Source organism: Cherax quadricarinatus, chromosome 41 (assembly GCF_038502225.1).
Source record: "Cherax quadricarinatus isolate ZL_2023a chromosome 41, ASM3850222v1, whole genome shotgun sequence".
Classification (NCBI taxonomy): Eukaryota; Metazoa; Arthropoda; class Malacostraca; order Decapoda; family Parastacidae; genus Cherax; species Cherax quadricarinatus.
The window spans coordinates 10,149,759-10,172,653 of NC_091332.1; the positions used below are offsets into that span (position 1 = coordinate 10,149,759).

General features: G+C 40.8%; 1 protein-coding gene across 3 annotated transcripts in view; it reads right to left on the reverse strand.

The window, feature by feature from the left end:
• Window positions 1-19,955: 19,955 nt before the first annotated feature.
• The window catches only part of Cen (cerebellar degeneration-related protein 2-like), a 298,305-nt gene continuing 295,365 nt past the window's right edge, over window positions 19,956-22,895 (reverse strand). For all 3 annotated transcript variants that reach the window (XM_053786683.2, XM_070092990.1, XM_070092991.1), the window contains exon 9: window positions 19,956-21,985. In XM_053786683.2, coding sequence (XP_053642658.1) covers window positions 20,423-21,985 — 1,563 coding nt within the window. In that variant the 3' untranslated portion in view covers window positions 19,956-20,422. The remainder of the gene's footprint in view (window positions 21,986-22,895) is intronic.

Below are 22,895 nucleotides of genomic sequence, written 5' to 3' on the forward strand. Positions count from 1 at the left end.
TTATACCTAGATTTAAATTGACAAAATAAAATTCACAATTAAAGTACCAAAAGAATAATAGTAAAAAAATAACAATGGTAATGTCTTGATTATAATATGATAGTAAGAGGGTAGACAGGTACACAGGTACAAGGGATAATATAAAGGTTGGGGTTGAATATAAAAACTTGAAAATTTGGCTACAAAATGTTATGAGAAGTATAAAATAATGTTTAATGTACAAAATTAAAATTGACTGGTAGTAAATATGGTGTTTAATAAAATTTTAGTAAGTAATAATGATTACAAAAAAGTGAAAAAGTAATGTTTATTTCATTCAATATTGCACTGGTAGTTATACTTGAGGTTATATGGCAGTACAAGGTAATTAAGAGTAATCTAGGATAGTAAATGTGGTATTAAAACAGGTAAAGGTAATTAGACAAGTAATGGTTATTAAATGTCAAAATTGTTAAGAGTAAATTGAAATTTTAGTAAAAATGATATTTATTAATTTTAGTAAGTAATATCAATTGATAGTATTTAAAAAAAAAAAATATGAGGTAGTAATATGGACAGAGAAAGTATCAATTCAGCTAATGTTTAAGCGAACAATAGTAAATAACAAAATCACATAAGGTGACCTATGCTTACTAGTAAAATCACAAAATGAGGTAGTTGATTATTTAATTACTAAGAGATTGTACAATGAAATTTGAACAATAATGGAGCAAAACGTACACTACACTACGTAGGCTTTTTAGTTGGACATTGTTTAGTTATTCTCTGTAAGATTGGTATCCCTGAGAAATCGTGATAGATCATTCTCGTTCGTGATTGTGTACAGTTGACCTACATTTGTTTTCCTAACTAGAATTTTCCCATCCCGTGTGAAGCATTGGTGTATTGTGTCATTATTCTCTCGCTTAAGTTTTCTGACTCTATACAGGAGGTTTTGACGTTTTTTGGTAAGACACTCGTTTATATATACCTCTTTCTTTACTTTAATAGATGCAATAATTAAGTCTTTTTTTCTGTCATGTGAGTGGAATCTAAGCATAACACTTTTTCTACCATGGGATCCTAGTAACCTGGCTTCTTTTATTTCTGACTCTGGTACAATAACACTTGTTTGGTCCTTTATGATCTGCAGAGTAATTTCTTTACTGTTTGTTTGGTTCATATCACTGGGAAAAAGTGGACTGTTAACTATTACTGCGTCCGATAGTTTATCTTGTTCAGTTTTATCTTCTTGGAGAGCAAAGTAGTCACTGAACTGGTTATCTAAGTTGCTCTTCCATTCTTTTACTGCTTCTTCAACCTTTGTATTAAGAGATATTATTTGTTGGGTATGGCTATCTATGACTGTCTGGATGGTCTTGTCACAGTTAGTCGTTCCTGGTGTTGAAAACTTTTGTTCAAGACTGAGGATTTTGTTTTCGAGTTGTGTCATCCTGGTGTCTTGTTTTGCTAGCGTCTCTCGAAGATTCATATTTTCAATAACTAAGTTGGAGATGCATGACTTTAGGGTATCTGGATCGTTGGTCATACCTGAGAGACTACTTGGTAGGTTGAATCCGGGGAAGAGAGGGGAGGATGGGCTGGTGGCAGCCATGTTTGTTGTTATTGTTGTGGTGTGGCCTTGAGTGGTGGTGAGTGGGGTGGTTGCTGGGCCGGCGTCCTCCTGACTACACTTGTTGAATAGTTGATTTTTCGGTGTTTTCTTGCTGGCCTTGGTGCTGTTTCCTCTTAGATTGCGCCTCATAATACTACAGGAATTGTTGTAGTTAAGAAGAAGTTGTAGTATACAAAGCTTAGGGTTACGTTGTTCGGCTGGCAGCGGGGTGTTGCTTACGGTTAGTTTGCAGTCTTCCTTTGATCTCTATTTTTTCGATTTGTAGGTTTCACTGTTGGTAATCTTTGGTCATTCTGGGTGCTACGTTGGGTAGTGCAGTTTTGCTTGTAACTAGGTCATCATAGGAGCATTGTGCGAATTGAATCAGTCGGTATTATTCGTCTTATTGTAGATGGGAGCTCTTCACTAAGATTTAGAATATATCATATAGAATCAGAATTAATAGTTGGAATTATCTCGATTGTTAGTGTGGTATGTAAAGGACCCCAATGGAAATAAGTCACTGATTTTTTTGGGTTATCCTAAGTTCTCTACACATAATGCTGCTAAAGATGATAAATTGCTGGAGTAGTACCCATGTATTAAGATGGAGCTTGGGCAGGAAATGTGGGCGGTGCCATTGTTTAAGAGGGCATGACAGTAAGTAGAGTGCCAGACTGGGTCTGTCATGCCCTGAGGCACACCAGAAGCTAGGGCAGAGTGAAGGTTTGTTAAGATGCAGGTGTAGCCATCGCCGTGAACACCACCACCACCGGTTCCACCATCACAGCACTATAACATAACGACTACAACACCACTGCCATTACCACAGCGCCACTGCCATTACCACAGTGCCACTGCCATTACCACAGCACCACTACCATTACTACAGCACCACTACCATTACTACAGCACCACTACCATTACTACAGCACCACTACCATTACTACAGCACCACTACCATTACTACAGCACCACTACCATTGCTGCAGCACCACTACCATTACTACAGCACCACTACAGTTAATACCGTACCACTAAGTACCATTACTACAGCACCACTACCATTACCACAGCACCACTATCATTACTACAGCACCACTACCATTACTACAGCACCACTACCATTACTACAGCACCACTACCATTACTACAGCACCACTACCATTACTACAGCACCACTACCATTGCTGCAGCACCACTACCATTACTACAGCACCACTACAGTTAATACCGTACCACTAAGTACCATTACTACAGCACCACTACCATTACCACAGCACCACTACCATTACCATAGCACCACTACCATTACTACAGCACCACTACCATTACTACAGCACCACTACCATTACTACAGCACCACTACCATTGCTGCAGCACCACTACCATTACTACAGCACCACTACAGTTAATACCGTACCACTAAGTACCATTACTACAGCACCACTACCATTACCACAGCACCACTACCATTACCATAGCACCACTACCATTACTACAGCACCACTACCATTACTACAGCACCACTACCATTACTACAGAATGAAGACAGCCTATGCTGCCTGTTAGATTCATATCCCGCGGCACTGCGGTGCTGCCCTCTCTAGGCCTGCCCAAGTGAGGCACGGAGTCTACCCGCCCTCATTTCACGGCCTACCCACGCAGGTTCAACAACCTCTTCCTCTACGGTAGTGGTTCCCAAACTTTTTCAGCTTGTTACCCAATTTAACATGCCACATAAAGCATGTTACCCCTTTCACAAAATGTTGTTATTATTGATATATATGGCTAAACGTGAACGTATACAGCCTCGCATACTCTGCTAATCCTAGCTAAACCATTGAAAACGTAAGAACCACACATACATTATATATAAAATTAATAATAGCTACAAATTCACAGTAACAGTGGGTAAATACTAACTATATACTGCACAGGGCAGTACACATACATACCAGCTTATGTCTACCTCGGCTGATGCTCACAGATAAACTGACAGTGTGAAATAGAGGCAGCCTCAGGAAGTGAGTGATGCGTACGGGACAGGTCGATCTGGGCTACTGAGTGACTTTTGTCCTGAAGCATACTTGTCAAAATACTTTTGGGTTTCCACACACTTAGCTATATATTTCTTCTTTTCTACTACTGTATATTAGTTTTTGATGTTTATTGTTATTTGGTTTAACTTTATTACTTACTTATAATAGGTTTACTTTACAACTTTATATACTAAGACAAAGTTAATATAATCCTCATACCGGGTACCGCATTGTTTTCTTGATTTTCAGAATTCATAACTTTTTTTCTGTCACCCCTCCATTACCCCCAAAAAATGGTTAAATTACCCCCAGGGGGTAATTTACCCCCAGTTTGGGAACCACTGCTCTACGGACTGGCTATCGGTCATTCCCTCACTCTGCCCGTTGTGTACTCGCTTCTCTTCAAGTGAAGTCAAACTAGTCTACGGCCGTATCTTTGCAACCTACGCTACCCCTCGGCCCTAAACCGCTGTTCAACCCCAAGAACAGTTTGTTAGTTTAATATGTTTATTATGCACCCCAAACCCATCCTGTGGGCAGTAGTCAAAAGATTACAGAGGTACATAATGGGTCCAGGGACTGGACCCCAAAGTTTTGATAGCTGAGCAAGTTACAGAGGTAATGAACTCACAATTACAAAGGTAATGAAGTCACAATTTACAAAGGTAATGAACTCCAGGTAGGTCTGGTCACAGTCATGACAAGTTACAAAGGTATTTACAGATTACAGAGGTACGTAATGGGTCCAGGGACTGGGTCCCCAAAGTTTTGATAGCTGAACTAGGTACAAAGGTAATGAACTCACAAGTTACAAAGGTAATGAATCCTGTAAGAATGGTTACTTACGTTTATACATGGCTACAATCATGAACAAATTATAGATTAATGAGCAATTCACACTTCCACACCCGGTCACAACTGTAATGAGTTATTGGTGGAAATATTGATTGTTGAGTCACACACACGCACACACACACACACACACACACACACACACACACACACACACACACACACACACACACACACACACACACACACACACACACACACACACACACACACAAACTCATACACACACAAACACACACACACACTGGAGGACAGGAGGGTCAGGGGAGACATGATAACGACATACAAAATACTGCGTGGAATAGACAAGGTGGACAGAGACAGGATGTTCCAGAGATGGGACACAGAAACAAGGGGTCACAATTGGAAGCTGAAGACTCAGATGAGTCAAAGGGATGTTAGGAAGTATTTCTTCAGTCATAGAGTAGTTAGGAAGTGGAATAGTATGGCAAGCGATGTAGTGGAGGCAGGAACTATACATAGTTTTAAGACGAGGTATGATAAAGCTCATGGAGCAGGGGGAGAGAGGACCTAGTAGCGGTCGGTGAAGAGGCGGGGCCAGGAGCTGAATGTCGACCCCTGCAGCCACAATTAGGTGAGTACACACACACACACACACACACATTGTAGGAACACTGCAGACTGGGAGTCCAAAGGTGATGATAGCAGTGATGTATAACCCACCACTTAACAGCAGGAGAACAAGAGAAGAGTATGATGTGCGCAATAGGGCAATGGTGGATACACTAGCTGAAGTGGCCAGGAGGGCTCATATGGGTAGGACAAAATTGCTTATAATGGGGGATTTCAATCATAAAGAGATTGACTAGGAAAACCTAGAGCCACATGGGGGACCAGAAACATGGAGGGCTAAGATGTTGGAGACTGTATTGGAGAACTTCATGCATCAACATGTTAGAGATACAACCAGAGAGAGAGGAGAGGATGTTGCAGCAAGGCTGGATCTCATATTCACCTTGAATAGTTCAGACATAAGGGATATCACTCACGAAAGACCCCTTGGCGCTAGTGATCATGATGTCCTGAGTTTTGAATATCTTGTTGAGTTAACAGTGGAGAATGCAGCAGCACGAGAACAAAGAGAGAAACCAAACTTCAAAAAAGGGGACTGCATAGGAATGAGAAGTTTCCTGCATGAAGTGCAGTGGGAAAGAGAACTAGATGGAAAGACAGTAAATGAAATGATGGAAATAGTAACCACTAAGTGCAGGGAGGCAGAGGAAAGGTTCATACCAAAGGGCAACAGAAAACATGGTAAGACCAGAGTGAGCCCATGGTTTAATTGGAGGTGTAAAGAGGCCAAAGCCAAGTGTGCTAGAGCATGGAAAAGGTATAGAAGGCAAAGGACTCAAGAAAACAAGGAGCTGAGCAGAAGAACCAGAAACGAATATGCAAGGATAAGGAGAGAGGCCCAGAGGCAATACGAGAACGACATAGCATCAAAAGCCAAATCTGAACCAAAGTTGTTATACAGTCACATTAGGAGAAAAACAACAGTCAAGGACCAGGTAATCAGGCTGAGGAAAGAAGGAGGGGAGCTCACGCAGAGTGACCAGGAAGTATGTGATGAACTAAACAAAAGATTTAGAGAAGTATTCACAATAGAGTCAGGAATGCTTCCAGCAAACTGTGGAGGTAGGGTGCACCAGCAGGTGCTGGACACAATACACATAACCAAGGTAGAGGTGAAGAAACTGCTAGACGAACTCGATACCTCAAAGGCGGTGGGCCCAGATAACATATCTCCATGGATACTGAGAGAGGGAACAGAGGAACTGTGTGTGGCATTAGCATCAATCTTCAGTAAATCTATCGAAACAGGGCAGTTGCCTGAGGCCAGGAAGACAGCACATGTAATTCAAATTTTTAAGAAAGGGGACAGACAGGCAGCATTAAACTACAGACCAGTGTCACTGACTTGTATAGTATGTAAAGTCATGGAAAAGATTATCAGGAGAAAAGCAGTGGAAGACATTGAAAAGATGGGGCTCATACATGACAGTCAGCACGGCTTCAGAGATGGGAAATCCTGTGTCACAAATTTACTTGAGTTCTACGATAAGGTAACAGAAGTAAGACAGGAGAGAGAGGGATGGGTAGATTGCATCTTTTTAGATTGCAAGAAGGCTTTTGACACAATACCACATAAGAGACTGGTGCAAAAATTAGAGGAGCAGGCAGGAATAACGGGGAAAGTACTGCAATGGATCAGAGAATTCCTGAGAGGAAGGAAACAACGTGTGTTGGTATGTGCTGAAGTGTCGGAGTGGGCGAATGTGTCGAGTGGGGTTCCACAAGGTTCAGTCCTAGGCCCGGTGCTGTTTCTTGTATACGTGAATGACATGGTGGAAGGAATAGATTCAGAAGTGTCACTGTTCGCTGATGATGTGAAACTGATGAGGAGAATACAAGTGGGCGAGGATCAGTTAAGATTACAAGGGGATCTGGACAAACTACAAGTATGCTCCGACAAATGGCTCATGGAGTTTAACCCCAGTAAGTGTAAGGTCATGAAGATAGGGGAAGGACACAGAAGACCGCAGGCAGAGTACAGGTTAGGAAACCAACAGCTGCAAACGTCAGTTAAAGAAAAGGATCTTGGGGTAAGCATTATAACGAACATGTCCCCTGAGGCACACATCAATCAAATAACTGCTGCAGCATATGGGAGATTGGCAAACCTGAGATTGGCGTTTAGACATCTGAGTAAGGAGTCATTCACGACATTGTACACAGTGTACGCAAGGCCTATACTGGAATATGCAGAACCAGTATGGAACCCTCACTTAGTCAAATACGTCACGAAATTGGAGAAAGTGCAAAAATTTGCAACACGATTAGTCTCGGAACTGAGGGATATGTCTTATGAGGAGAGGTTAAGGGAACTCAACCTGATGACACTAGATGATAGGAGGGATAGAGGGGACATGATAACAACGTATAAAATACTAAGAGACATTGACAAGGTGAACAAAGATCGAATGTTTCAGAGATGGGATACAGAAACAAGGGGACACAATTGGAAACTGAAAACCCAGATGAGTCATAGGGATGTTAGGAAATATTTCTTTGGTCTAGTGTTGTCAGGAACTGGAATAATCTGGAGAGTGAAGTAGTGGAAGCAAGTTCCATAAATAGCTTTAAGAAGAGGTATGACAAATATCATGGAGCAGGGAGAGAGTGAATTAGTATCGACCAGCGAAGAGGGGGGCTAGGAGCTATGAATCGACCCCTGCAACCACATATAGGTGAGTACACACACACACACACACACACACACACACACGTGGTAATGCATTATTTACAGCTAGCAAAGTCAGGGTATTTCTCCAGAATGGTCTGTAATATACCACTGTGGATAAAACTGCCATTTCTTGAACATTTCTGAGTGAGTTGTCTCTAAATTCATTAATTTTATCGCACTCCAGTACATAATGACTCAAAGTTTACATTTCGTTTGGTCTACATCTGGTGGTGGTGATTTAACCTGCCAAAGATACTTGTAACCCAGCCGGAGCCGGGCGGTAGTGACATCCAAGTCTGCTTATTTTGTTGGATGCACCATAGACATGTGGCTCCTCCTGCATGATGGAATGATGATAGATGGACTGACTGGTGTCAATCTCCCTGAGTCTTAAGTCAATAAAATTCAGTTGAAGTTCTTTTTGTATTATTGTTCTCAAACTACTACCTGACAACCCAAGATTGTAATCTACTCCCTCTTTGAAAGCATACAGCTTAGCCAATTTATCAGTTCTATCATGGATCCGAAGACCAATGTGAGATGTGCACTCTGACTCCACTGTCCACAATCTTACCATACCTGTGTCTGGCTTCTGACACGAGCATGCCACAATTTATGCTTAAAGAGTTGAGAGCATTTATGGATGACAGATAATCATTTACAATTAAACTGTCAATCTTAGATACATAGATGCATTTCAGTGCAAGGAGTATGGCAAACAGTTCTGTCTGATGGGTAGAGGCCCAATTATTGATGCGTGCTCCAATTTCTTTAAGAGCCATCACTCTGTACGACAACAGCAGCACTACCAGCTGCACCAGTGGATTGGTGAACAGAACCATCAACGTAAATAATTTGCGAGTGTGTGTGCTGTGTGACTAAGTTATCAATACAGCTTAAGGCCTCATGTTTGGCTTCAAGGCGAAGTTTTGGTTATGATTTAAGAAGTAGTTTGGGGGGAAATGGAGGAATGGTAGTTTGGAATGGGGTAATATTCCATGGAGCGGAGAAGTGCCGCTGTTGCCTTACTTTACATATATCATGTATGGTCCAAGTCGGACCGAAACGTCGTCGTAAGCTTCTCTCTTTTATGTGCGGGTTATTTGTGTATCATGTATCTGATTCATGCGGAGGTCGGTTTCAGTTTTTTCGATCCATCTGGAGGAGTGTTCACCAGTGCTGAGGAAAGTTTGGAGGGCTTCTGTGCAGGGGTTTGAATGGGCTTGCCTGAGCATATTAACCCCAATTAGGATATTTCTTTCAGTAACACGATCTCCGATGCTTGGAATATAAAGTTCTTTTTGCATATTTAAAATTTTGGCAGTACGAGGGCATCCTAAAATGATCCTCATTGCTTCGTTCTGCAGTTTTTCCAGCCCTCCAAGCTTCCAGTCAGACACAAGAGCAAGTAGTGGCGCAGCATAATCAGCCAATGATCTAATATAAGCAAGATACATCATTTTCACAATTTTAATATTAGCACCATACCTGGGGTGAAACCCAGCCACAACTCTAAGTGCTCTCAGTCTTTCTTTGTATTGGCGACAAAGTCTTGTTACAACAGGTCCAAGTAGTGGAACCTCAAAGCCTAGATACCTGTATCTGCTTACATATTCTAGAAGAGACCCATCATGCAATTGGATCTGACGAACTGTGCCTCTCTGTCGAGGAGGACGCCTATTGAGTATCTTTGTTTTATCAGTAGAGGTTATCAACCCCAGGTCCTGACACGAGGCTAGTACATGATTAAGAATGTTTTGGGTGTTGGGTGCTTTTCATCGGGGGAATGTTGCATCTCCTGCCGAGTCTTTTGCTTTCATGGGGAGTGATTTTCGTGTGCAAGTTTGGTACCAATCCCTCCAGGACCTTCCAAGTGTATATTATTATGTATCTCTCTCGCCTGCGTTCGAGGGAATACAGATCAAGGACCTTCAACCGTTCCAGTAGTTTAGGTGCCTTATCGTACTTATGTGTGCCGTGAAAGTTCTTTGTACACTCTCCAGGTCTGCAATGTCACCAGCCTTGAAGGGGGGCCATTAGTGTACAGCAGTATTCCAGCCTAGAGAGCAAAAGCGATTTGAAGAGAATCGTCATCGGCTTGGCATCCCTAGTTTTGAAGGTTTTCATTATCCATCCTATCATTTTCCTAGTGGATGAGGTAGATACATTGTTGTGGTCTTTGAAGACGAGATATTCTGACATTATCACTCCCAGGTCCTTCACATTACTTTTCCACCCAGTTGTATGGTTAGAATTTGTTGTGTACTCTGACACATTATAATTTCTTCAAGTTTCCCAAATCTGAGTAGTTTAAATTTCTCCTTGTTGAACTTCATATTGTTTTGAGTGGCCCATTCGAAGATTTGATTCATTACGTTTTCATTACTTTTTAACAAGTCACTAGAAACTAGCACCTTCCCAAAACTACTCAAGATGGCAAGGGTTACACCAATACATGAAGGTGGTGACCCTACAGACTTTAACAACCATAGGCCAATATCAAACTTACCATTGCTATCCAAAATCTTTGAGAAACTCGTGCACAGGAGACTATATTCATTTATAACAGCACAAAACATACTCAACCCCTGCCAATTTGCATTCAGGAAAAATAAAAGCACTAATGATGCAATCATAAAAATGCTAGATCTGCTTTACACAGCATTGGAAAATAAGGAATATCCACTAGGAATTTTTATTGACCTAAGAAAAGCTTTTGACACAGTAGACCACGACATCCTACTCCACAAACTTGACCATTACGGTATAAGAGGCCATGCGCTTGCTTATTTCAAATCTTACCTTACTAACAGGTATCAGTATGTCACCATTAAAGACAGCATCAACAACACGGCCACTTGATACTGGAGTTCCGCAGGGAAGTGTCCTTGGTCCCCTGCTCTTCCTCATATACATCAATTATCTTCCAAACGTATCCCAACACCTGAAACCCATTCTCTTTGCTGACGACACGACTTATGTCATCTCTCACCCTAATCTTGCCACCCTCAACAAAATATCTGATCAAAATATCGACTTGGATGACAGCCAATAAACTTACGCTTAACACTGACAAAACCTACTATATTATGTTTGGTAGCAGAGCAGGAGATGCACAAATTAACATTAAGATCGACAACACTCTAATTACCAGACATAATGAGGGCAAATTCCTAGGCCTATACCTTGACAACAACCTGAATTTCAGCACCCATATCCAACACATAACCAAAAAAGTATCCAAAACGGTTGGGATCCTCTCCAAGATACGATACTACGTGCCGCAAAATGCCCTTCTCACACTATACCACTCACTTATTTATCCATACCTCACCTATGCTATTTGTGCTTGGGGATCAACTGCAGCAACACACCTAAAGCCAATAATAACCCAACAAAAAGCTGCAGTAAGAATAATCACTAAATCCCATCCCTGGCAACACACCCCCCCACTCTTCATAGATCTAAACTTACTCCCTGTTCAGTACATCCACACTTACTACTGTGCAATCTACATCTACAGGACCTTAAACTCCAATATCAACCTTGACCTAAAACGCTTTCTTGATAGTTGTGACAGAACCCACAGGCATAACACCAGACATAAACATCTCTACGACATTCCCCGTGTCCGACTAAACCTTTACAAAAATTCAATGTATGTCAAAGGCCCTAAAATCTGGAACACCCTACCTGAGAACTCTAGAACTGCAGACACATTCATCACCTTCAAAACTACCATTAGAAAACATCTTATCTCCCTGATACACCCCATCAACTAACTACACGAATACCACCTGGTGGTTCACACTTTCACTCACCCATTTGACCATAAACAGAAATATTAATCTCAATCTTAAAATAATAAATCCTATGATACTCCAATACTGAAACTATGTACTGTGCCAAAACAAAAGCATTCACATTGCTAAACTCACAAACTAGTATTTAGTCACTTAGCCATAATACCAACTTACCTCATAATTTGTAATATTTTAAAATAAAGAATTAAACTAAGTCTGCCCGAAATGCCTAGCCATGCTAGGCGTTCTAGTGGTACACTCTATAATCATTATTTAACTACATGTAAACCACACAATAACCAAATTCTGTAAATTCAACATTGTAATCCTTATAGAGAATAAACTTTGAATTTGAATTTGAATTTGAATGTCCGCTTGGAGTCTCATGGTGTCTTTGATGGAGGTTAGTGCCATGGTGATCCGAGTATCATCCACAAAGGAAGTCACGGAGCTATGGCTTACATCACTGTCTGTCAGAAATGAGGATGAGGAATAGAATGGGAGCAAATACTGTGCCTTGTGGAACAGAGCTTTTTACCATGGCTACATGGGACTTCACTCTGCACTATTACTCTTTGTGTTCTATTTGTCAGTTGTCGATCCATCTACCAACTTTTCCTGTTATTCATTTATCACGCATTTTGTGTGCTATTACACCATGGTCATGCTTGTTGAAAGCTTTTGCAAAGTCTGTGTATACTACATCTGTATTTTGTTTATCCTCTACAGCATCCAGGACCTTGTCATAGTGGTCCAGGAGCTGGGACAGGCAGGAGCGACCTGCTCTAAACCCGTGTTGTCCTGGGTTGTGTAACTGATGGGTATCTAGGTGGTTGGCAGTCTTGCTTCTTAGAACCCTCTCAAAGATTTTTATGATGCGGGATGTTAGTGCTATCGGCCTGTAGTTCTTTGCAATTGCTTTACTGCCCCCTGCTGTATAGTCCTTGTGGCTTAGCGCTTCTTTTTGATTATAATAATAATAATTTACTGCCCCCTTTGTGGAATGGGGCTATGTCTGTTGTTTTTAGTGTGTGTGGGATGACCCCCTGTGTCCATGCTCCCTCTCCATAAAATGCTGATGGCACGCGATAGGGGCTTCTTGCAATTCTTGATGAACATGGAGTTCCGCCAGTCTGGGCCTGGGGCAGAGTGCATGGGCATGTCATTAATCACCTCTTCAGAGTGTTGTGGAGTTAGAATAAAATCCGAGATTTTTCTGATGACCAAATTTTGGGTTTCTTTCATAAAGAATTCATTTGGATTGTTGACCCTTAGGCTGGGCAGCGGCTCGCTGAACACTGAGTCATATTGGGACTTTAGTATCTCACTCATTACTTGGCAGTCATCTGTGTATGTCTCATCCTACCTAAGCAGGGGCCCAATACTGGATGTTGTTTTTTCCTTAGATTTGGCATAACTTGGAGTTTACCTGGAGAGAGTTCCGGGGGTCAACGCCCCCGCGGCCCGGTCTGTGACCAGGCCTCCTGGTGGATCAGAGCCTGATCAACCAGGCTGTTACTGCTGGCTGCACGCAAACCAACGTACGAGCCACAGCCCAGCTGGTCAGGAACCGACTTTAGGTGCTTGTCCAGTGCCAGCTTGAAGACTGCCATAAGAGAAGAAGCTTTTTTTTTTTCAATTTCCTTTATGGCTTTTAGTTCTTCCTGTGATTCTTGTCACCTGTAAGATTCTTTCAGCCTAAATTCGATATTTGCAATTTCATTGACTAGTGCCTACCTTCGTATTTCAGATACTTTGGCCCCATTCAGCAGCTCTGTGACTCTTCGCCTTCGTCTGTATAGGGAACGTCTCTCTCTTTCTAGTTTACATCTTGTCTTTCGTTTTCTTAATGGAATGTGTCTTGAGCAGATCTCAAGAACCACATAATTCATTTTTTTAAGGCAAATGTTCGGATCTGTGTTGTTTAGGTTATCTTCCCAGTTTGTTTCATTTAGGACATTTTTTACTTGATCCCATTGTATGTTTTTGTTATTGAAATTAAATTTAGTGAAGAGACCTTCATGGCTGCCTATATCTAGGCTGGAATATTGCTGCACACTAACAGCACCTTTCAAGGCAGGTGAAATTGCTGACCTAGAAAATGTACAGAGAACTTTCACGGCGCGCATAACGGAGATAAAACACCTCAATTACTGGGAGCGCTTGAGGTTCCTAAACCTGTATTCCCTGGAACGCAGGAGGGAGAGATACATGATTATATACACCTGGAAAATCCTAGAGGGACTAGTACCGAACTTGCACACGAAAATCACTCACTACGAAAGCAAAAGACTTGGCAGACGATGCACCATCCCCCCAATGAAAAGCAGGGGTGTCACTAGCACGTTAAGAGACCATACAATAAGTGTCAGGGGCCTGAGACTGTTCAACTGCCTCCCAGCACACATAAGGGGGATTACCAACAGACCCCTGGCAGTCTTCAAGCTGGCACTGGACAAGCACCTAAAGTCAGTTCCTGATCAGCCGGGCTGTGGCTCGTACGTTGGTTTGCGTGCAGCCAGCAGCAACAGCCTGGTTGATCAGGCTCTGATCCACCAGGAGGCCTGGTCACAGACCGGGCCGCGGGGGCGTTGAACCCCGGAACTCTCTCCAGGTAAACTCCAGGCTGCTCATATTTTGCTGTTCCGGAGCCCTGTGCATACATGTCTGTGCCTCTGTTATGTTGTGATCCGAGTGTATTGTCTTTGATACGGTTATATTACGTATCAGACCGTCATTGTTAGTGAAGATGAAGTCAGGCATATTTTCTAGTCTTGTAGGCTCTACTGTTTGCTGGTTTAAAGTGAATTTGGTGCAGAGATTTAATAGTTCGTGTGTGTGTGTGAATTTTCATCTGAGCTGCCTCCTGGGGTGATCCCTGCTAAACCATTGTTTGCTATACGTACTCCTCCATTTTAGGTGTCTCAAGTTGAAATCTCCTAGTAGTAAGAAGTTTGGGGCAGGAGTTGGGAGATTTTCCAGACAGTGGTCGATTTTCTCAAGCTGCTTCTGGAATTGCTGGGAACTTGCATCTGGAGGCTTGTATGCTACCACATTGACAAGGTTTTGGTTTTCAATCTTTACTGCAAAACTTCAGCTACATCATTTGAGGTGTTTAGTAGTACTGTGCAAATAACCGACTCTGTGACATACAGGCCAACCCCCTCCCCTCCCTTGTTGCCTGTTTAGTCTGTCACATCGGAATAGGTTATAACCTGGGATCCATATTTCATTGTTATAATGATCCTTTATGTGGGTCTCTGTGAATGCTGCAAACATTGCATTTGACTCCGCGAGCAGTCCCTTGATGTAAGGAATTTTGTTGTTCTTTGACCGCTTTAGACCCTGTACGTTTGCAAAGACAAATGTTGTTGTATTGGTGGAATTTAGGGGGGTTTTATTTGCTGGCTCTAATATCTGTTGTTCTGGAGTAGAGGCCAATGTCTGTGCCTCTGCTCCAGAAGTGTTTTCAGGTGATGTAGGATTATTGTCATTTCTTGCAAGTCTTTTTTCCCTCCTGGCCCTAAAAAACCTCTGTCCCTGGAGAGGTTGTGGCTCCTCTCTTTTGTTTCCCATAGTCTGGCTGGTCTGTGTCTTCTAGTCCCCTTTAGATGTGCCTGGCAGTATACATTGTAGCATTTTCTTTCATGGATTGATGAGTGATACATTTCTGGGTGGAATAACTTACAGGAGGGCAATTCTGCTAATAATCCGGTCTTCCAAGCCAAATTGGAGGGATTTCGGCCTGAATTTGTAATTAGGAACCAGTGTTAATGTCCCCTGCTGAAGAATTGTGTGTGGATGGCAGAAGATAAGGGATATGAATATAACTCACAGGGAAGTGTGCCATTAGTCCTTGCATTTAGATCTCTAGCTGGCCAGTGTAGGGTCTAGGTATTAGGCTGGTGTTGTGGTGTGATCCATCTACAGTAATTAAATGGTAAGTGGTAATATGAATTTCTTTTGTGTACCCAGCAAGCCTAATGATGTTCAGTTCACAACTTTAATTTACCAGAGTAGCTGGTTTTAATATTGTAATTATTAATTTTGTCAGGTCTTAACTTTTTGTGAGAGTGGTAGGGAGTGAGTTTCGAGGGAGTGACAGTTTGGTGACCTGCTGTGACTAAGTCCTACTTATCTCACCCAAATTACTTGCCTGCAATGATTCAGGTAATACCCTGTAATTCTGATGCAGGTACTTTACTCACATGATAATAATTCACAACAACTTGTACAGTATATGCAATTGAAAGTGTTCAAAGAGGAGTGAGTGGGATTTACAAACAGGCATCTTGGAATTCACAAGTTATAAATAAAATAAAAGCAAAAGTTTGGATGAAAGGGAAAAAACATGCAACCATTTAAAAGGTCCTCCTTCAGGGATACCTTAAAATGGTGTCTCCAACTCATGAAATGTACTGTAGAAAAAAAAAAAAGAACTCTATGGGAAATCCAACACTCATTTTATCTGACTTGTATTTTCATTGTCTGACTATTTCTCCTGTGTATGGGAAAAGTTATCTTAAAAGATGGCAGTTATCAAGTGACAGTAACTCCAACACTGCTGGAACGAAACTTTTAAAGCTGCTGTTGCTGACGAACCCATACTGGTGTGCTGAACGATATCTTCATGCCTTGCTGAAGTCTCCCATCTCAGGCTGACAGATTTCATCACCTTGTATGAGCCCCATCTCATGTGATGAAATATGACATGCAAACTTTCTTAGCTTTTGTTCCCCACTGTTCAATTCAATTCAATTCAAAGTTTATTCTCTATAAGGATTACAATGCTGAGTTTACAGAAATTTGGTTATTGTGTGGTTTACATGTAGTAAAATAGTGATTCATATAGCACAGTAGCAACACACTGCTGATGTATCCATTTTTTAATACAAAAAATAGATTTAGTTCCAGCCTCTGGACCTCGGGCAGCATTTAGCTACTGTGTTATTGCTAAACCCATAGGGGTCATTTAGCATCTAAGGAATGGAAAGTAATTAGGTTTGATCTAAGGAATGGAAGTACTGTACATCTCCTTGGGTTATAAGCCCTTTGGTATAAGGCATCTGATAGAGGAGCTCAAATGGTTTCTGTGATATTGCAATGAGACTAGCTTGCTAAATGCAGATGATTTCAGAAACTTTATGGCTCAATTTACTGTTTCATATATTGCTTACAGAATCACAACCAAAAATGCATAGACCTAATACTCCAGTTTTGAGCGAGTATTGTAAGTTTTTGGAAATGTTCATTCTGTTCATGGGAATGGAAATTAGTCAGGTTTATTCCGAGGGAGGGGAGGACAGCTTCAATTGCATCAATCAAGAGGTTTTCACCAGCATCACTCAAGAATCCTTTTATAAGGCTAGAAATAATTAGCAAACCTAGGTGGGGTAGTACAAGAATTGAATGGTAGGATGTTGAAGACAGGTGTGGGATTAAAAGAATATGAATTTGATACAAAATTAGAGTTGTCACAGCTGTTCTTTGCCGATGACAGTTGTTTTGAGAGATTCTGAAAATCTGCAGAGGTTGGTGGGCGACTTTGGAAGGGTATGTGAAGTAAATTAAAAGAACAGAAAAAAGAGCAAAGATGAAGTGAATTATAAAATAGATGAGGGGAGAAAAGGTAGGATTATTGAGGAATCTGTTAAAAGAAATATACCTACGGAGGCAAAAGAGGGGAATGTATCATAGTGGTACCAATACATGTATGAATGAGAGGTTTTGAGTGTTGCAGTGAGGAAGTGGAGATGTCATGTTTGAGAGCATTATTATTACACTCAAAACTAAGTGCTAAACCCACAAGTCTTACAGCACTGGTTTGAAAGCACTGTGTGGTGTGAATGTTATGTAAAAATTAGAAGACAGTGTGGAGTCACCAAGAGTATAATTTAGAGGGGGTTGGTGGTTAGGGAGCTGTATGACCCTGGTGGGTTTAGTACTTAAGTTTTGATTATAATAATAAAAATGGTGGCTAGGACATTTAGAGAGAATTAAGAGGGATAGGATGACAAAGTGGGTGTACAAATCTGAGGTGAAAGGGAAGAAGGGGAGGGGCCATCACAGAAATGGTTGGAGGGAAGACTTTGTTTTAGATGCTTGAGAATCCAGTAAGCTTGTGTGAGCCTGTTAGATTGAATGGAAGGAAGGGAGAGACGGATTATTATTATAATCAAAAAGAAATGCTAAATCCACAGAGAGAGAAACTGGGCACAGTCTGCCATATTAAACCTGCAAATGTCTTGTAGAATCATAAAAGTCTGACCCATGTGTTGCCTCTCCACCCCTATTCCATGTTTTTTAGGAACCACTAAAGCCCTGAGGGTCATACAGGGCCTAGGGAATGAGAGAGAACCAGGTTTGATCCAAGAATGGAGGTACCGATTTCTAAATTTTTGGACCAAGGGTGCCTTGATGCGGGTGAAAAAGCTCTTGACCTAAAGAATTGGAGCTTCCATTTCCTTAGTTAAATTGAGTTGAATCAATTCCTTGTAGGTTTAGCACTTTTTTTATTTGATTTGATTAGTTAAGTTAAATGCAATTGCGACACCCTCCGAGCCCCGTGTGGGTGGGGAATGGGGCTAAGCCTGAGGACAGCTAGTCCCAGATGATGATGAGGTACTTGTACCTCCTCCCATGGCAGACATTGGTCTGAGACACTCCCACGACAGGGAGCCAAGGCCAGGCCACCTCTTAGAAAAGACCCGGGATGGGTGATTATACCGGCGAATCTACAAAGAAGAGGACCAATTCCCCAGGTCCATTTTCCTGAATCTTGCAGTTATCTAGGCACATGCTAATGCACATGTATTATTATCATGGGGAGTGCTAAACCTGTAGGGATTATGCAGTGGGAGGGGTGGCATTCAGGCTTAATTTAGGGAACTGGAGGACAGATACAGTTACCTAGATCAAGAACCCCTCACCAGCATCAAGGGACCTCCCTTGAGGGGATCTTGCACATGTAGAAAGGTGTAACATGAACAATAGATTGTCTGAACATTGTTTAAAGTGTATATATTAACAAAATGCAGGACAATTACATAAAATAATGCTTATCAAATAGTTTAATATTTAGGGGGGCCTGGTCCAGCAGGATTTCAAGCTTACAGACAAGGATTACAAGCTAAGAGGCCTACAATGATAGGTGGATGAATTTGGTAGGGTGTGCCCATAGCAAGCTAGATGAGGTGAATCATAGACAACTATAGTGGCTGTTGAGGTGGTTCGGACATGTAGAGAGAATGGAGCGAAACAGAATGACTTCAAGAGTGTATCAGTCTGTAGTGGAAGGAAGGCGGGGTAGGGGTCGGCCAAGGAAGGGTTGGAGGGAGGGGGTAAAGGAGGTTTTGTGTGCGAGGGGCTTGGACTTCCAGCAGGCATGCTTGAGCGTGTTTGATAGGAGTGAATGGAGACAAATGGTTTTTAATACTTGACGTGCTGTTGGAGTGTGAGCAAAGTAACATTTATGAAGGGATTCAGGGAAACCGGCAGGCCGGACTTGAGTCCTGGAGATACAAATCTCGAGTTGGGCACAAGATAATACATAGTCTGCCTAGACTTGGCTGGGAAGAGGTACAGGTATAGGTATTTATAATTTAGTCAGAACTCGACTACTATTCAAGCTTTTTGTGATAAGAGTCTAAGTACTCTCTTTTTGAGTACAGTCATTTAAAGTTATAGTTTTTTAATGACATGAATACATGATCAGATTTAACTATTTTTATCAATGTATATTTTAGTTATGAACATTTACAATGGCCTCAAATACAATTTGCATAGCATAAATTCAGTTTTCACAGTAACATGTGCATTTAACTAAATTTTTGCATATTAAACAGTAAATCTAACAAATACAGTAGCAGTAAATATTAGACATGAAAACTGGCTAAGCTAGTATTATCAGTGGACCATGATAATGGAAATAACTAAATGTTCTTTATAACTCGGGCACAACACTCCTCTATCCAAAGAAAAACACAAACAATTATCCATTCTTTCTTGCACACACAAAACACAAACACAATGTTCCAGCTCATAACAAAAAATATATAATACGTATATATATATATTTAATGTTTGAGATTGATAATTACAACTGTCAACAGAAAGACTATGGCTGGAATGTACTTATTGCACTTAATAAAAATATACATTTTTTGTAAGCTAGGTGCCAACTGTGACCATAAATAATTTATACATAATACAGTATATTGAAAAAATCGGATTAGACTAGAAATCAATAGGACTGCTCTCATGTACTGTATTAATATTTTTTCCTTAAAATAAGAGTATGTCAAAGAAAATCAGTAACTTTAAGCAAACATTTTCTTTAAAATCTGGATCCATATATATGGCTATAAATGATCAGAAATGACATTTTTGTGGGCATTAAAGAGTTAGCCTGTTCTTTGGCACATGAACTGGGTTACTCAAACAAAAAATCAAACTGCAAACTCAAAAGCAGGCATCAACAGGGAGATTCCAAGATGAGTTTTGTAGTCAAAATACACAACCAGTAAAGAAAAGCAGCAGCAGCTATACAAAGTGTGGCATCATCAATACTGTATTAACACAGTGAAACATGAACAAAGGAAACTACAAGCTACTAAATGCTACTTGGCACACTAAGAGAAATAAATATTATATATACCCAAAGAAATATTTTACAAAGATGTCAAGTGTACTTATGTATATACATTTATATTTACAAAATACAACAGATTAAGACGAAGAATACAATAACTGAGTTTTTTGCCACACTATCAGAAATTATATTAGATCTTTTAATAATTTGATTTACACTTAACGATTACCCAACACAGATGAAATTTATACAGTAGTACAGTATATCTGAACCTTTTCAGTACCTACGATTATAGTAGGCTCTGTGTAATGAATGTTTCAGGGCTTCTGCATATGTCATCTCAAGTTTTCTTAATTTGGCAACTTCTACAGATGGGTAATTAATCTTGGGCATGGCAGGCTTTCCTCTCGAGTCCATGTCTGAATTTTGGTGTTTTTGATTTTCACTTTGGTCATTTTCTTGTTGCACATCTTTATGGGGTTGGTTATTATTGCTACGATCTCTGTGTCTGCGTGATCTGTGATGTTCACAGCGCCCTCTAGAAGAATTGTAAACAATCCTGGTCCTCCCAGCCTCCTCTTCTGACTGCGACTGGAGAATTGGAAATTCGTCTTGTGGTTGCCTCTGATGCAGATCTCTATCCCTTTTATGCTTATGGCCTGGCTGTCCATGATGTGACTGATTCATACTCATGCCTCCATGTGTGTATTGATACTGCCCTTGATATGGTTGTTGTTGATAAGAATCTAGGCGGATGCGATGCTGACGGCGACGGCGCTTTTGCCTGCTAGATGGTCGTGAGCTGTTACCCAAGTCAAGGGAATCGGGCCGAGGTGGTTTGTGGATAATGCGCTGATCCTCAGGAGTAACTTGGCATGCATTCTTTTCCTGCAAACTTGAGTCTTCTTTACATTTGTTCTCAGAGATCTGAGAAGATTCTCTTAGGTTAAATTCTTTAGTAATTGTAATGATCTCCATCTCTTCAATATATTCGACTTGAGAGTCTACAGTGCCCTTAATAGGAGCAGACTTGCATATTTCTGTGGGTGAAGACCTAGTTTCTTCAATTTTCTCTAAAGAAACCTTAGATGATTCAGTATTTACAGAAGTATTGTAGTCATCAGTTTTGGCAGTCTTACTGCTAACATGTACTTTCTCTTCTTGTGCCTGAGGGGTCTTGGAAGGTTGAGCTTGATTGTCTTTTTCATCTACAGTTTTCTTCAAGACTGTAAAAATCTCCTGGAATAATTTTTTATACTCAGGAGCTGCCTGGAATCGCCTATCACATGGATTGATAGGGGAACTAAGATCTAAGCATTTGCCAGATACAGTTGGTGTGGGCGTCAGGTCATCAAAAATTTCACGGTATGGTGTTTCTTCTCCAGTCTGTGTTGCCTTATTACACAGCCTACTTTCTCCATCAGAAAAACCAGACGATGTTGTCTCCACCTCTGAAAACTCTTCTGTGTTACTCTTAGGTCGACCAACAGAAGGCTTAAGGTCACAGGTGCAAGTGTGGCAACGCTGGCACTTGAGTGTGATGGCAGGATCATGCAAAGAATCTGTCATTACCAGACTCATTGGTCCTGATATGTCATCAACCCCTGGATGTACAAGGCCTTCATGGTCAAGACCAGTAGTTTCCTGTGTGGTTTGCTGCTTTTGCTGTTGCTGTTCACGAGCTTCCAGGAGAGCTTCATACTTCTCAATTAAGATGCGGTATGATGTGTCAAGTTCTGACAAGAGGGAGTTGTGCGGAGCGTCACTAGTTTCTGTCCCAGGGGATGTCCCGCAAGATCCAACGTGACTCACTACCTGACCAATTGATGCCAATGATTCCTGAAAAATGTTGATAAATCATAATAAATTGGGTTACAAACAATAATGTATTATTAGTTTACACCATACCACTCGATACACAAATGCACAGACAAAATGTAATACAATGAATAATTTGATGGAACATTTTGCTTGTGAAATTATATTCAAAAACAGTTGCTAAACCCCAATGGGCTATACAGCTTTGTTGCAATTAAAAAACTTAGAAGTTAGCAAGATGAACCTCAAATGTTTTATGCACAAATGATATCAAATATTATTACCATAATTACTCAAATAATTTTTTATCACTGGTAATCAATTAAATAACTTAAATCTTAGTAAATTAATTTTAAGCTTATTTTATAACCATTATAATCTACTGAAAATACAAACTGCTGATTATTATAGTACAATGTGTTGAAAAATCAATCAGCAGACTTCTAGGATCTTTTACCAAGGAGGCAAAAAAAAAATAGTATACAGTAATATACGTATCTGAAATACATACGACAGGAGGCACTGGTCAATGAAATTTCGAATATCAAACTCAAGCTGAAGGAATCTTACAGGAGACAAGAATCACAAGAAGAACTAAAAGCTATAAAGGAAATTGAAAATACTTCTTCTCTTATGCCAAATCTAAAGGAAAAACAACATCCAGTACTGGGTCCCTGCTTAGGCAGGATGGGACATACACAGATGACAGCCAAGAAATGAGATATTAAAGTCTCAATACAACTCAGTGTTCAGTGAGCCGCTGCCCAGATTAAGGGTCGACAATCCAAATGAATTCTTTATGAACAAAACCCAAAATCTGGACATTTAAAAAATCTCAGATATTATCCTAACTCCACAAGACTGAAAAGTCCCAGGCCCAGGCCCAGACTCATGGAACTCCGTGTTCATCAAAAATTGCAAGAAGCCCCTA